Below are 16666 nucleotides of genomic sequence, written 5' to 3' on the forward strand. Positions count from 1 at the left end.
TGATACAGATTTTTAAGTAGAACACTCCCATGATTTAGATGTAAAGACAAATGACATTCCTCAATAGTCCATCATTTTCTAAGGGTATATGTATACAGTATATGTAATAAACAGCATGAATCCATCCATCCACTGACTGCAATGTGACCAGTGTAGCATGCCAGCTGTTTGGCTAATCTGTTCAGAGGTTGATGGTTCTTCACATCTCACCTACTGTGCATACACCATCACTGGTGTCTGCTGCCACTGTATGCATTGTGAATGGGCAAGCAATCCCATGTTCTGTATGGGGATTTTTGAGCATTTATTTCCCACCCTCTTCAAGCCTAGCCATGACTGAATCTTGTAACAAAACGACGCATATCTTCATATAATCTATTCTACTGTACTCTTGACCTTTATACAACACATATAGGAAAACTTAACCTTGTCTAAATAAAAATCAAAGCATACAAGCTCCTGATCTCTACTCAAAATCCCCGTCCAGTACATGAGCACAATTGCAAGGTTTACCGCTTTTGTATCAACCGTGGAAGTCTCACTGAAAGATTTGTTTCTTTTGTGTACATCAATTACTGGTCAGCACAAGACTGCTTTTTTGCCTTTCAATTGTACAGTTTCATAACATCACGAATAGATTGGTCACAGATAGATCCAAAACAGGAAACTTATGTCCTCTGTACAAGACATTATTTTATGTATTTTCCTATATATTTGTGTAAAATAACGAGTAAATGTAAGTGGAAAGTTTTTCCCACAGACTTTTCTTCCAACCTTTAAATAAAGTATTCCATTTTGCCACAAACAATTCAACAGCACTTCTGTTCTTGAGAGTAATATGCCAAGATTGAAGATTATAACAAGACTTTGGAGTGAGGTGGTTGTTTGATAGGTAAGGATTGAAGAGCCTCCCACTGTATCACATGAGCACAGTTCACTTAGTGGGAGAAGAGGAAGGAAAGACAGAAAAATTTCCAGAACAAGATAACATAAATTACACAGACTGCAAAGCAAACTTTGCACAACAGACTTCACTTACAAATTCAATACTTCACTAGCTGCACCGCAACAACTCAATTGAGAAATCACTCCCAAAATGACTGACAACCACATTGGAGCAATTGCACTTGCCCCACAGCCTCCAACTGTCCTAGATGCAATCACCACACAGATGCCACAGAGACCCTCATACTACACTGGTTGACTCGCCCTATGCAGGCAACACAAAAATTATTTTCCAAGTGATTTGTGAGCTGTTTTAGATGCTGAAGCCAGTTATGTATTAGCCATGGGTCTCTTTTTAAAGATATCTGGGACAATAGATTAACTGATTTACAATAGCTAAGAAAAAAAATTCATCCAACACTACCCCAAATTAACAGTCCCTAGACAACAACACAATATATCTTCCCTGAGTGACCTATGGGCCTACCTGGTGGCTGTTGCTGCTTACTTGGGAGCTGTGAGTCTCCTGTAAACTCCCACAAATTCCATACTGCAACACACTACATAATACTCTGTCAGACCTATCACACCTGATTTTTTCATTTCCTTCCAAACATCTTTTTATTCTATACAAAAACTTCCAACAAATACCTCCCCCACCTCATTCCCATGCTCCTCTGTTTCCCCCATCTTGCCTTTTGTTTCCTTCTCTACTCTACCTCTCACGTGCTTTCTCATTTCCCCAGTGTAACCAGTCATCATGTAATGGCTTTTCTGCCACCACTACCCTCGCCTCTTCATCATGCCATTAACTACCACTTCTATTTAAATGGATTTTATCTGTGTATGGGTGGGGAGGTTGTGTAGATCAGATTTTTGTGGTAAGATATGTGAGAAAGCTATAGAAAATGGGAAGGATGTTTTTTGGGCTTTTATGGATCTGGAAAAGGCTTATGACAGGGTAGACAGGAAGGCACAGTGGGAGGTTTAGTGGATATACGGGATAGGAGGAAAGCTAGGAGCTGTCAAGAGTTTTTACGATAGTAGAGCATGTGTCAGGATTAGAAATGGAGAGAGTGTGGTTTGAGGTAAAGGTGGGACTGTGTAGATCAGATTTTTGTGGTAAGACAGATATGTGAGAAAGCTATAGGAAATGGGAAGGATGGTTTTTGGGCTTTTATGGATCTGGAAAAGGCTTATGACAGGGTAGACAGGAAGGCACTGTGGGAGGTTTTGCGGATATACGGGATAGGAGGAAAGCTTCTAGGAGCTGTCAAGCGTTTTTACGAGAGTAGTAGAGCATGTGTCAGGATTAGAAATGGAGAGAGTGAGTGGTTCAAGGTAAAGGTGGGACCTCAGCTCAGTCTGCTCGTGACTTCAGCTCAGTCTGCTCGTGTGAACCCTCCCCACAACCCAAAGAGCGTTCCACTTCTTCCCCTTCTGTCACTGCCGTGAGCGAGTGGCGCTCCGTGGGGTCCCGTTTGTCGAGCCCGTGTTCGGTAGCCATGTGCCCTGTGTAGCAACCGCTGGCTCTAGCCAATCGTTTTGCTCTACTGGAGGATGAAGTGGCTGAAAACCAGGAGTTCTTCGTGGTATGGGACTCCATGGTGCGAGGCTATGACGACATCCTGCAGCGGAATACTAAGCGACGTTGCAAGCTTGTATGTCAACCGGGCCGTGGGATCGCCGATTGTACCCAGTCCATCAGGGAGCAAGGACGGACGAACACGGTTACGATTGTTCATACGGGAAGTAACGATGTAGGTAGGCTGAGATCAGAGGAGCTTGTTCGGAATTACAAGCTCCTCCTTCAGGAGATGAAGGAACGTGGGAGCCGTCACGTAGTCTGTGGGATCCTCCCGAGGATCTACGCAGGCTCGTGTTGGAACAGTAGAGCCATAGGGATCAATGATAGGATATCGCAGTTGTGCACGCAATTGGGATATCACTTTCTTGATCCTTGGTATCTCTTTTCAAGGCACCATGACCTTTACGCTTCTGATGGGATCCACCTTACCCGCAGAGGCAAAGATGTTCTTACAAACCTCATTGTGGGAGTTTGTAATGAACTAGCTCCTTTTTTGGGGTAGAAGCCCAAAGGGAAGGGGAAATAGAGTGTACCTGGAAAACAGTGTAGAGTATAACATTAATGTAGAACAATACGCCAGTATAGGACAAAATATATTTTTAGGATATAATGTCGGTAGAGAACGAAATGTTATATTAGGATGTAATGTCAAGGGACAAAATGTCACGATGGGATGTAATGACAGTGGAGGACAAAAGATCACGATGGGATGTAATGATAGTGGAGGACAAAATGTCACGATAGGATGTAATGATACTGGAGGAGAAAATATCACGGTAGGATATAATGTCAGTGGAGGACAAAATATAATTTTAGGAAGGGATGCCGGACAGAATGTCAATGAAGGCCAAAATATCACGATGGGATGTAATGGCAGTGGAAGACAAATGATCACGATGGGATGTAATTATGGTGGAGGGAAAAATATCACAGTAGGATATAATGTCACTGGAGGACAAAATATAATTTTAGGAAGGGATGCCAGACATAATGTCAATGAACGACGGGAGGCCGGTGTGAATCACGGTGACGTAGGGGGACAAAGTGTACAAAAGAGATCGGACGACCGTGATCGACCAGATGTCCGTGATAGGGGAAATGTTAATTTTGATGGGAGAAATGTTAATGAGGCATTGAATGTCAATGAAGAAACAAATAATAATATAGAGCAAGGTATAAATAAAAAACAATGATAATGTAAGACATGATATTGAAACTCAAAATGTGTCAAAAAGAAATAATCACGAGTTTCTTAAAACCATGTACTTTAATGATCGTAGTATTAGGAACAAATTTCAAGAAATACAGGCGTATGTCAAAAGCGAAAATCTCGATATGGTAGGAATAACTGAGACATGGTTAAATGGTACAGAGTTCGAAGCTGAATTTAATATTGCGGGATTTAAACATTTTCATCAGGATAGAAACCACAAGAAAGGTGGGGGTGTTCTGTTGTACGTTAAAAACAATGTTCATGCTTGTGTTTTAGAAAAAGTGAAATAGGATGCATATGATAGTTTGTGGGTAGAATTAACCCAAACAAATGGACAAAAAATTAACATAGGTGTAATATATAGGCCAAAGACATTATCATTAGCAGACGACAAACTGTCATTTCAAGAACTGTCTAGTTTTTGCAACTGGGATTTATTGATAATGGGTGATTTCAATTTTACTGACATTGATTGGATGACCCTTGAACATGGCCATATAGGTAGTCGCTTGATTGATTTTCTTGGTGACAATTACATAATTCAGCATGTAAAAGAGCCCACAATATATGGAAACTTACTCGATCTATTGATCACTAGCCGCGAAAGCATGGTAACTGATGTAGAAGTCGGTGAAACTGTTGCAAATAGCGATCACAACTTAGTTAGATTCAAACTCCTATTCTTTTTTTTTAGAATAGATACTTGTGTTTCTAAAATACCCGATTTCAGTAAAGCTCAGTTCATAGGACTACGTCAGGAGCTTCATGTTACAGATTGGGAGGCAAAATTAAGCGAAAGACCTGTTGATCAGATCAAGGTCGGTATATATAGATCTTGGATCAGATGTGGGAAATATTTCAAAATACGCTCACTAAGATGATTCATACTTAGATTCCTTTTAAGGACAGACGTCCCCCAAATCAGGCTCGCCCAAAGTGGCTCGACAAAGAAACTGATAAAAGTATTGCTAAAAAGAGACAGGCTTATAAGAAATATAAGTGCTCGGGTGCATCTAATGACTATGAAAGTTATGTATCAATACAGAGAGTTTTAAAAAGACAATAAAAAAAACTACAATACGAAATTAACATCGCTGATAAATCAAAAGAGAATCCCAAAGAATTCTATAGTTACATTAGGGATAAAAAGATTGTTAGGAATCACATTGGTCCACTATTATCTGCTGACTGTCAACTTGAATATTCAAATGAAGGAATGTGTAATATTTTAAACAATTATTTTAGCTTGGTATTCGTAAACGAAACACCTCAAAGTGAACTCCTGTGAAAAGTCTAGGGTGAATATAACAAAAGAAAAAATTAAAAGGTGTATAGATAAACTCAAAGTTAATAAAACACCAGGGCCAGACGGTTGGCATCCAAGATTCAAGGAAATGAAAAATGAGATTGTTGTTCCATTAGAAATTATTTTCAAGAAATCCATCATATCCGGAGATGTCCCAAGAGAATGGAAGCTAGCTAACGTTACTCCCATATTCAAAAAAGGTGACAAAAAGAAGCCAAATAACTATAGGCCTATAAGTTTGACTTCAATTGTAGGAAAAACAATGGAAACTATCATCAGAGATGCTATCGAACATCATTTAGAAAGTAACCGTTGGATAAATGATAGCCAGCATGGTTTCAGACGGAAACGGTCTTGCGTGACTAACTTACTCGAATTCTACAACACAGTTATCTCGAATTATGACAAAAGAAACAATATAGATTTAATATATCTAGACTTTGCAAAAGCTTTTGACACCGTCCCACACGAAAGACTACTTCGCACGGAATAAGTGGTAGCCTATTAAGTTGGACTAGTAATTGGTTGAATGATCGAAATAGAGTTGTTTTAAATGGAAAAAACTTCTGGATGGAAAAATGTTACAAGTGGAGTTCCTTGGGCCACTTCTATTCATAGTATATATAAATGATATAGACCATGGACTAAAATCTACTGTTTCCAAATTTGCTGATAATACAAAACTGTGCAGAATGGCAAATGATCACTTAAACCAATTAGATATTCAAGAAGATTTATATAAATTACAGCAATGGTCTGAAAAATGGCTAATGAAATTTAACACAAGTAAATGCAAGGTAATGCACATAGGTAAAAATAACAGTAAGTATGATTACAAGTTATTTGGAAATTCGTTAACAAAAGTGGATAGTGAAAAAGATCTCGGCGTAATTATCAGTAACGATCTCAAATCAACCAAGCAGTGTATTTCAGCCTCTGAGAAAGCAAATAAGATTCTAGGACTGATTGCACGATCTTTTGATTTCAAAAGTCCATCACTCATTAACGGACTATGTGATTGACATTTGATGTTATTAATGTGTTAGGATATGCCATTTGATGTTATTTGTTATTTGGATATGTCATTGGATGTGTTTAAGTGTTCTTGTAGAATTCGAGTAAGTTAGTCACGCAAGAACGTTTCCGTCTGAAACCATGCTGGCTATCATTTATCAAACGGTTACTTTCGAATATCATTTAGAAAGTAACCGTTTGATAAATGATAGCCAGAATGGTTTCAGACGGAAACGTTCTTGCGTGACTAACTTACTCGAATTCTACAACACAGTTATCTCGAATTATGACAAAAGAAACAATATAGATTTAATATATCTAGACTTTGCAAAAGCTTTTGATACCGTCCCACACGAAAGACTACTTACTAAATTAGCTTTGCATGGAATAAGTGGTAGCCTATTAGGTTGGACTAGTAATTGGTTGAAAGGTCGAAAACAGAGAGTTGTTTTAAATGGAAAAACTTCTGGATGGAAAAGTGTTGCAAGTGGAGTTCCTCAGGGTTCCGTTCTTGGGCCACTTCTATTCATAGTATATATAAATGATATAGACCATGGACTAAAATCTACTGTTTCCAAATTTGCTGATGATACAAAACTGTGCGGAGTGGCAAATGATCACTCAAACCAATTAGATATTCAAGAAGATTTAGATCAATTACAGCAATGGTCTGAAAAGTGGCTAATGAAATTTAACACAAGTAAATGCAAGGTAATGCACATAGATAAAAATAACAGTAAGTACGATTACAAGTTATTTGGAAATTCGTTAACAAAAGTGGATAGTGAAAAAGATCTCGGCGTAATTATCAGTAACGACCTCAAATCATCCAAGCAGTGTATTTCAGCCTCTGAGAAAGCAAATAAGATTCTGGGATTGATTGCGCGATCTTTTGATTTCAAAAGTCCATCACTCATTATCAAGCTATATAAATCGTTAGTTCGTCCACATTTGGAATATGCTGTTTCCGTATGGTCACCGAATCTCATTAAATACATTGACAGACTGGAAAAAGTACAACGGCGAGCCACAAAACTGATTCCAAATATCAAAAATAAATCATACGAAAATCGACTTAAGCACATGAATCTGTTTTCCCTAAAAAAGCGTAGACTCAGAGGTGACTTGATACAGGTCTTTAAGATTTTAAAGGGAATTGACAACATCAAAAGTGACCAAATTTTCACATTGAATGAGAATCAGACAAGAAACAATGGTCTCAAACTGTCCGGAAATAGATTCAATTTGGAAGTAGGTAGAAACAACTTTGCCAACCGTGTAGTTAATGAATGGAATAAACTTCCTGCACAGGTAGTGCAATGTAGTTCAGTTCGAAGCTTTAAGAATCATTTAGATAAATACCTAAGTAAGATGCTGTAATGATTATAATTTATGTTATATTATTTGTTTTTGTTTTGTTATAATTTGTCTGTCTGATTTTCATTTATTATTAGTTATATGTCAATTTATAATAATTTACTATTTACCTTTTTGTTTGTTATTCAACTATACCTATGCATTTATTTATGTATTTTGTTTGTTATTTTTACATTATTATAGTTTTAATTTATTATTAATATGATTTTTTTTTTTTTGCATCCGACCTAGATATGGATAAAAAGGTCTCCTGTCGGCATGCTCCGCCTTTGTAATCCTTTGTAATCCTTTTCCAATTGAAGAAGTGATGTTTTATTGTTTTTTTTATACAGAATGTTTTGTTTTAAGTTCGTTTGTAAGTTTGTAGGTGAAAGCTGACGGGTCGTCAAGCTTTGTAGAGGGGGATAATGTGGCGAAAGAGCATGAAGTAATGTTGCATAGTGTGCCTGGATGGTTGGTACGGTCGTGTGAGTGATGCGTGATGTCGGAGAGAGAGAGCATAGTAGCGAGGGTATACGTGGGGGGACCCCAAGGGGGAGTCCCGGCGTCGCCCGCCATGCCTCGCATAGCAGCAGAGTAAGCCTAATACTGGTGTTGAACACACGTGTGAAATCCTCATCTTCGTTAGTTAGAATAAAGTGAAGAAAGTGACACTCCTGCCTTGCCCTGACCCGGACAATTGGATGCGTGATCTTATGTTCATCACTCGTGCAATAGAAAAAGGTGAGTTAATGTCCATGCGTCCGTAACATAATAAAGAATATGATGCAAAAACCCATGGGTTCCACGAGGTAAAAATAAAAAATAAAATAAAATAAAATAAAATAAAGAGAGAAAATTACCTTTGTGCTGTTTGTGTTCTTCAATCTTTTGCAGTGCGTTTTCTATCCTTACGTCTGTTACCAGAGAGAAAAGGAACATTAGTGCATCCAAAACGTCACAAAATCAAGTATTTTACAATAAATGGCGACATTCAGTTTCTTTTTCCTCATCTTTTTATTTTTCTATTTTTAGTTATCTAAATATATGTATATATATTCATCTATTTTGTTATTAATCTATTTACATATGTATATGTTTATTTCCAATTAATGCTTGCTCATAAGTACACAGAAAAGAGTGTATAGAATAACCAACATATTTTCAAATGACCATGCAGTATAGGGGAGATAAACTTGAGTGTCTCCAAAGAACCTCCACCAGCAAGATTGGGTGTGTGAAAGGCATGAACTACTGGGACAGACTCAAGCACCTCAAACTATTCACTCCAAAGGGGCAAAGAACGGTTCCTGATAATTTACACGTGAAAAATGCTGGAGGGCCTCGTCCCCAACATTGGAGTGACACCCAGACAAGAGAGGATCCTGCTATGTTGATGGAATGGCCAGCAGCAAAAGGTGCACCACATATCTCCAAGCAAATTCTTTCACCAGGGTGGCCCCCAAGCTCTTCAATAGTCTCCCCAACTACGTAAACAACATTCATCCTGCACAGTGGGATCATTCAAAATACGACTAGATGCCTACTTAGAAATTGAAGACACACCTCCCACACCATCCTATAGTAACACGTGGCCCCACTACAAGCTGGTACATCGAATACCACTTCACTGGAAGCAGCACGGCCAGGGTGGAAGCAGCGGCAGTTTCTGTAACTGAGGCCTATTCGCCGAGATTTCCACAAGGTAACAATCAAATCGTGAAAATGAGTGGCATTTGGTAAACACTAGCTGAACGTGAGAGATTTGAACAAGCGACGCTTCCTTGTGCACTGGCTGACCATAAACGATTCTTCTCTTTACTTGAAAAGAAATGGGCCCCTTCCTGATGTGGCTCCGAAGATCTCATGCTGAACTTACCAAACGATGTAAAATGGAAGAGAGAACGAAGGAAGTATGGCCGGCACAACCGCCAGTGAGACTAAGATTTTGAAGTGATTCGACTGCGTTTTCTCCTCGACTGCGTTTTCTTCGAATGCACACGGCTTGTCCTCCGCCGCACCGTCCTAGTGGGGGATCTATGCCTAAGATCGTGCATATTTTTGGTTAAAAGGATGAAACTTGGCACACTTATATGATAACCCTAGGTAAACCTTTTTGGATATGGAGGGAAGCTGTCAGAGTCCCATGGTGGCCACAGCAGGAACTAACATCTTATCATATGGCGGACGTCACAAAAATTGATTAAATTGTCTTAAACATTTTATTTTTTAAGTTAAGAATATGAAACTTGGCAGGTTTCTAAAATATATAATAAAAACTATCTCGATAATAAAAATGGAATCAAAACTCCCTAATGACCATTTTTTCCCCCAACCTCTGAATACAATTGTGAAAGGACCTGGGCTTTTCATGTGCATTTTGGAAGTATAAAAACTGAATTTTTCATCCACAATGGATAAAATGTTTGATATACAAGTGCTCTTGAAGAAGTATTTATCTGAATATACACAATAAACACAAAAGTTAACAATTAACATTCATTTCAAACAGTAAACAGACTGAATTATTGTAATCATCTTCAAACGATAAAACAATTTGTTTTGTCTTTTGATACATAACTTTGAATTTCACAACCACTCACCACAAAAGCAGAATGATTTATGCTGATCCTTCAAATAGTACATTTTAGTCATATAAAGATTTAGTTTAATGTGCCTTAGATTGGAAATAGTCCCCTTCGCAGTTGCACAGCGCAGTGCATATGTGATTGTTGAGTTTTATTTCACTTGTATTTAATTTGCCCGTCCGCCATGACATACATAATACACGATAAACATATTAATGCTTTGTAAAGCGTATACAAATAAAAATATATATTGGGTGCATGTTATTGTGGCAAAGTAGCATGCAGTTGATACTCTAGGGCAGGGGTGGGGAACCTTTTTGTGCATGAAGGCCACCTTACAATTCATCGTCCCACATAGAGGCCGCACTGAATTTTTTTTCTTTCAATTTTATCCCTTTTATCATATTATAAGTTTCAGGTGTATAATGATTTCAGACTTAAAAGGAACTCAAGGTATTTAAGAAAAAAAAAAGTATATCAAAGGCCTCAAAAGGCCGCACTTGATGGCCCTGAAGGCCGCAGGTTCCCCACCTCTGCTCTAGGGTCTATATGGGACGCCCCCACTGACCAGAGTCACACATCATTTTATCTGTGATAGAGGAAAACTGTTCATAGAGAAATGATGACACTTTTATACTACGACTGTCCCTCCGTTATGCTGTCCTGTACCATTTCTCTGAATATTCATTTTCTATTTTCGCCTACCTACCTTGTGGTGGGGGAAGAGAATGCTACCACCAAGTCTTTCCACTTGAGTCGTAAAAGGCGACAAAAATTGGGACGGGGATGGGATTAGGAGTCCTACTACCTGTAGCCCCGAAAGGGGACATTCCCAAAAAGAGAAGAAAAGGCATAAGAGGGTCTGGGAGTTTTCCAACCAGTACCCTAAGGTTTGGGTCTTTTAATGTGCGTGGATATGGTACAGATGAGAATAAAAGGGGATAGGCAGTATGTTTGTGAGAAGAAAGATGGATGTGCTGGCTTTGAGTGAAACTAAAATTAAAGTAAAGGGTAACTGTGAGTTTGGGAGTGTAGCTGGTAGGTACTCAGGAGTGAAGAGGGGACGAGGGAGAGAAGGGGTGGCTATACTAGTAAGTGAAGAGATAAGTAAGCGGGTAGTGGAGTGGAAGGAGGTGTCATCAAGGTTGATGTGGATGAAGGTGAAGCTGGGAAGGGAGATGTGGGTTTTTGTAAGTGCATATGGACCTGGTAGTGAGAAGAGCGTAGAGGAAAGGGAAGCTTTTTGGGTAGATATAAATGAGTGCATAGAGGGATTAGGGAGAAATGTCAATGTAGTTGTATTGGGAGACCTTAATGCTAGGGTAGGAAATGAACCAGTAGACGGAGTAATTGGGAAGTATGGAGTTCGAGGTAAAAATCGTAGTGGAGAAATGATGGTGGAGATGTGTCTTGAGAGTTGATGATAGTAAATACAGTGTTTAGGAAGAAAGTCAAGCATAAGTACACATGAAAGAGGGTTGTGGATGAAAGAGTGGCAGATAGAGCGTTAATGGACTATATAGTGGTGACCAGGAGTATGGTAGGAAGAGTTAAGGATATACATGTTCTAAGGGGAGAAAGTGGGGGAATATCAGATCATTTTCTGGTGGAAGGTAAAATGAGAGTGGAGAATAGGTGGAGAAGGAGGAAAAGGGCAGAAGGTAGGGAGGTACTAAGAGTGAACTACTTAAATGAGGAAAAAAATAAAGTGAGTTTAAGAAGAACCTGAAAGAGGAGTGGGAGGGAGTAAAGGAGGAGGAATGGGGATGGTTCAAGGAGGGAGTCATAAGGTGTGCAAAGATGGTGTGTGAAACAAGGAGGGCGGGAGGAAAAAGAAGGAAGGGTAGTGAGTGGTGGGAAGAGGAAAAAAAGAAATGTGTAGAAGAGAAGAAGCAGGTATTCATAGATTGGCTGCAAATTAGGACGAGGGACTCGTATGAGAGGTACAAAGTAAAGAGAAGGGAAGCTAAGCATAAGATAAAGGAAGCAATGAGAAGAGCAGATGTGAAGTGGGGTAAGAGTATAACAGAAAATATTGAAAGCAATAAAAAGATGTTTTGGAAGGAAATTAAAAGAGAAAAAGGAGGCGAATCAAGTAGAAAAGAAAAGGTAAAAGGTGCAGATGGAGAGATGATATTGGAGAAGGCAGTGAGAGGAAGGTGGGCAGAGTATTTTAGGGAGTTGCTAAATGTGATTGAGGATAGGGAGGGGAAGGTAGTTGCAGTGGGAGGCGCTAAGAAAATGAGAGTGACGAGTGAGGAAAATGGAGGCGAAATAGGGAAGGATGAAGTGAAAGCAGCTGTTAAGATGATGAGAGCAGGTAAGGCACCTGGTCTGGATGGATGCCATGCAGAATGTCTGAAGAAAGGAGGTACAGTTATGGTGGACTGGCTGGTGAGGTTGTTTAATGTTTGTTTAAGAGAGGGTAGAGTGCTGGAGGAGTGCCTGTATAGTTCCGCTTTATAAGGGAAAGGGGGACAAGTGTGAGTGTAGTAGTTTCAGAAGGATCAGCTTATTGAGTGTAGTTGGGAAGGCTTATGGGAGGGTCTTGATTGAGAGGATTAGGAGAGGAACAGAGGAAGTAATTGGTGAGGAACAGTGTGGGTTTAGGACAGGTAGGGGTTGTGTAGATCAGATCTTTGTGGTAAGACAGATATGTGAGAAAGCTATAGGAAAAGGTAAAGATGTTTTTTTGTTTTTTATGGATCTGGAAAAGGCTTATGACAGGGTAGACAGGAAGGCACTGTGGAAGGTATTGCAGATGTATGGGATAGGAGGAAAGCTGTTAAGAGCAGTCAAGAGTTTTTATGAGAGTAGTAGAGCTTGTGTTAGGATTTGAAATGGAGAGAGTGAATGGTTTGAGTTATGTATACGTCCCATATATACGTGAGCATACAGCCAGTCATATGACCCACTTACATCCTCACCCAACCACCCCAACCTCACACTATTTCCTGTCTCGAGATTGCTGAGCTAAACATCACGAGGCCCAATGCAACACACATCTCGCTGACCCAAGCAATCTCTAGCATCGCGACAGCCAGGCAACACACACACACACACACACACGAACGCACACTTATAAGTGCAGTCGACCACCAACTCATAACATTACAGAACATCCCAATAACAACGAGCTTTTCCCCCTTAGATATTATATAATAAATAAATGGGATGTAATTAGTAATTAAGTATGAGAATTTGGTTGTGGGAGGCCGAATACTCCCATTGAAAACAGTGTAAGTACAATTGCCAGCACCTGGTAATTTTGCATATCTAGCGTTTCCGCCGAACGAAACTGAGACGCACCGGGGAGGAAGAGGAGTTGGTGCGATGACAGGTATTGTGCAAAAGGCTAGTGATACAGACAATTAACTGTATAAAATAGAAAAGACATGTAGTCAATTTCAGTGTATTGTGAAACAAGTGAATCCTTTGAATAAAGGAAAGGAACTTACTACGAGTTTGGAGTAACCATCCCGACTTCCGTAAAATGTATCCTTTCAGCACCAGTTGAGGATACAATCTGGTGGCAGCTAGTGGCCGCACCCACGTCTCCAGAGAAGAAAACCAATTGAATTCGCCACACCTACCAGAAGAAAGAATATCGAGGACTCCTCACACGCGCCCCCCCTACACCAACCGTTTCCTTCGGAACGTAGGAACCAACTCCAAACTTCGCAGTCTAGTATCGGTGGTGAAAATTACATTTCTCACCACCTGGTGGCAGTCAACTTCTACAAGATATTCCCTACCAAGAACAATAAGTCCTAACCGCCCTACAAGCAAATATCACACCTTGCACAATACGAAGGTTATCGTCACCGACTCCACATCATCTACCCGCCTCTAACCAAGGTAAACTAAACACCAACCTTTCAAAATACTTGATATTATCAATACCAGTATTAACCAACCCATCCATCCCCCCCTCTGATACTGCCTTTCTCCTTTGTTTTTACGAGAACATCAACGAGGCACTCCCCTCATCTAGAGATAATTCCACACACACCGCTGATCTCTTCCCAGTACCCTATTTTTATTGAAAACTTACGTCGTCCTAAACGTGTAACTACAACCAACTCTACGGAAAGAAACAGCCCACCTCGGCAGAGTATCCACGCCAGTTACGGTCGGAAAGTTTCAAGTATTCCTTATCAACAACCTTACTATCTGCAGTGTTGGCCTACTTGCACCTCATATATATTATTATATACAATAACCTTTCCTATATTTCACTTTTACTTATTATCATATGCATATGCATTCCTTCAGTCAAGTAATTCTGTTTTCTACTTAAACATTTTTATCAATGAAACCTACATTCCATAATTACTGCTGTTAACCAACTATATATATATATAGTTATTAATATTATATTATCATTACCAAATATTTAACTCCTTACTATTATAAACATAATATCATATTATTTCCACATTTTAGTATTATTATATGTATATACATATTTTTATGATTTTACATATGTAATCCCATTATACCTAATAACCGTTGACAAAGCTAAGCATAACATATTCCCCCTTAGTTACTGTATACCAATTATTTCTAACTTAACTATTTTAAACTAGACCACCCATCTCACCTAACTATTAAGTAATACATGCCTCGAACAAAAGCTCACGTAGGATCTTGCATACGTGCTCTCGGGGGATTTCTTTGGAGCACGCTGTATAAGAATTAATGGAAGATACTACTACTACTACTACTACTACTACTACTACTACTACTACTACTACTACTACTACTACTACTACTACTACTACTACTACTCTGTTGATTGTCAGGCCGGACGACCCTTCACCACTTTTACTATACCTCTCGAGATGGTTCTATCCTCTGCCAATTCTTTCCAGTCCTCTCCTGGCGCCACCCTCTTCATGTCCTTCTCCACTTCATCCATCCATCTGTACCTGGGTCTCCCCAATGGCCATTTGCCCTGTACTCCTATCATCTTCCTTATAAGTCTGCCTCCATTCGGACACAATGTCCAGCCCACCTTGCTCTTCTTCCCCGTACTTCATCCTGAATGTACGTTTGTCCGGTCTGATCTTTAATTTCCCTGTTATATCTTCGTCTCCATCTCCCTTTTTCTTCATCATATACTGGACCGAGGATTCTACTCAGGATATTGTTTTCAAAAGATTTCCAGTCTCTTCTCCCTTTGTTTTGTCAGTCTCTATGTTTCACATCCGCACAGGACTGTTGGTTTTATCACAATGTTATATGTTCTTACCTTAGTTCTTCTGCTGATGGTCCGACTCTTCATTACAGATGGCAGGGCATGGTAACACATGTTTCCTACAGCTACTCGTTCGTTTATTTCTATGTCCAGTTCATTTCTCTCACTGATACTGGACCCCAGGTACTTGAACTTATCCACTTTCTTCACACTTAGTGATCCAATTTGCCCCTGTCCTGGTATATAATTTCTATTTCTACTTAGTTGAATAATTTCCGTTTTCTGCTCATTGCATTTTAGGCCTATTTGTTCTGCTGTTCCCTGGAATACTGTAAAGATCTCGTTAATTTCCTCCATAGTCTCGTCCGCCACATCCACCACATCCACGCCCACCACACCACCACATCGGAGTAAGCAAGATGGGTTATCTGACCATCGGATAACTTAGCTCTCCCTGGATGGTTGGTGATCTGTCTGCTTTCTAAAGGTGACAGAAGGAAAAACTCTCTATTTAATTCTCCTAGACAGAGGTAGAAGCTTGTTAATGAAAAGAACCAATACTAAGTGGAACTAACAGTATAGAACTTGACAAAGTTGGATGATTGGAGGCAAAAAGGGGAAGAAAGTGACAAAAGGGGAAAGGAGTGGGGCGCAACACACACACACACACACGCACACACACACACACACACACACACACACACACACACACACACACACACACACACACACACACACACACACACACACACACACACACACACACACACACACACACATATACAGTATATTATACATATATATATATATGTATACATATATATATATATATATATATGTATACATATATATATATATATATATATATTATATATATATATATATATATATATATATATATATATATATATATATACATATATATTCTCAACGGTCTTGTCACCCCTATTTGCGATACATAGATTTGTGTGTGCGCGCGCGTGTGTGCGAACAGCATGTTGGTCACAGCTGTTACTCTGTGGAACATGTTCGTTGGTCTACCAGTGTAAAACGTATTGTGCTCATTGTTTCATCACACTTGTCGTGATCGAGCGAGTGTTCGGAAGCAGGGGCTCTGGGACATTTGGCGCCGGCGTCACACAAGCAACACAGGACGCTCACGTATTTTGAGGGAAGGCACAGTGGCACGCCAACATCTGATGGGGTTCTTGAAGTGAGTAAATAGAAATGTATGTAAGTATCCCTATTCTGCTAGAGATACCCAGTGTTTCGACCCTCGGGGACAACAACATCGTTCCGAGTCACAAAGGAGAGATTGAAGGATTGTAGCAGAATGGAGCAATGGGAGAAGTTCAAAAGTGAGCAACATTGCTTTCTGAGCGGAGGTTAGTCTTCAACCACAGTAGGGTGATGAATGGTTCTGGTCTATCGGGGTGTCACAGGAACGTTATCTGCA

The 16666-nt window shown here is 39.6% G+C and overlaps 1 protein-coding gene across 1 annotated transcript in view; it reads left to right on the forward strand.

Moving 5' to 3' along the window:
• The first annotated feature begins 8596 nt into the window (after positions 1-8596).
• LOC143029812 (carbohydrate sulfotransferase 12-like) overlaps positions 8597-16666 on the forward strand; it is a 45963-nt gene continuing 37893 nt past the window's right edge. Inside the window, exons 1-4 of the mRNA XM_076192848.1 lie at positions 8597-8840; positions 8938-9093; positions 15570-15620; positions 16303-16423. Coding sequence (XP_076048963.1) covers positions 8597-8840; positions 8938-9093; positions 15570-15620; positions 16303-16423 — 572 coding nt within the window. The remainder of the gene's footprint in view (positions 8841-8937; positions 9094-15569; positions 15621-16302; positions 16424-16666) is intronic.

This window comes from Oratosquilla oratoria, chromosome 1 (genome assembly GCF_046742065.1).
Source record: "Oratosquilla oratoria isolate Oo_2021 chromosome 1, ASM4674206v1, whole genome shotgun sequence".
Classification (NCBI taxonomy): domain Eukaryota; kingdom Metazoa; phylum Arthropoda; class Malacostraca; order Stomatopoda; family Squillidae; genus Oratosquilla; species Oratosquilla oratoria.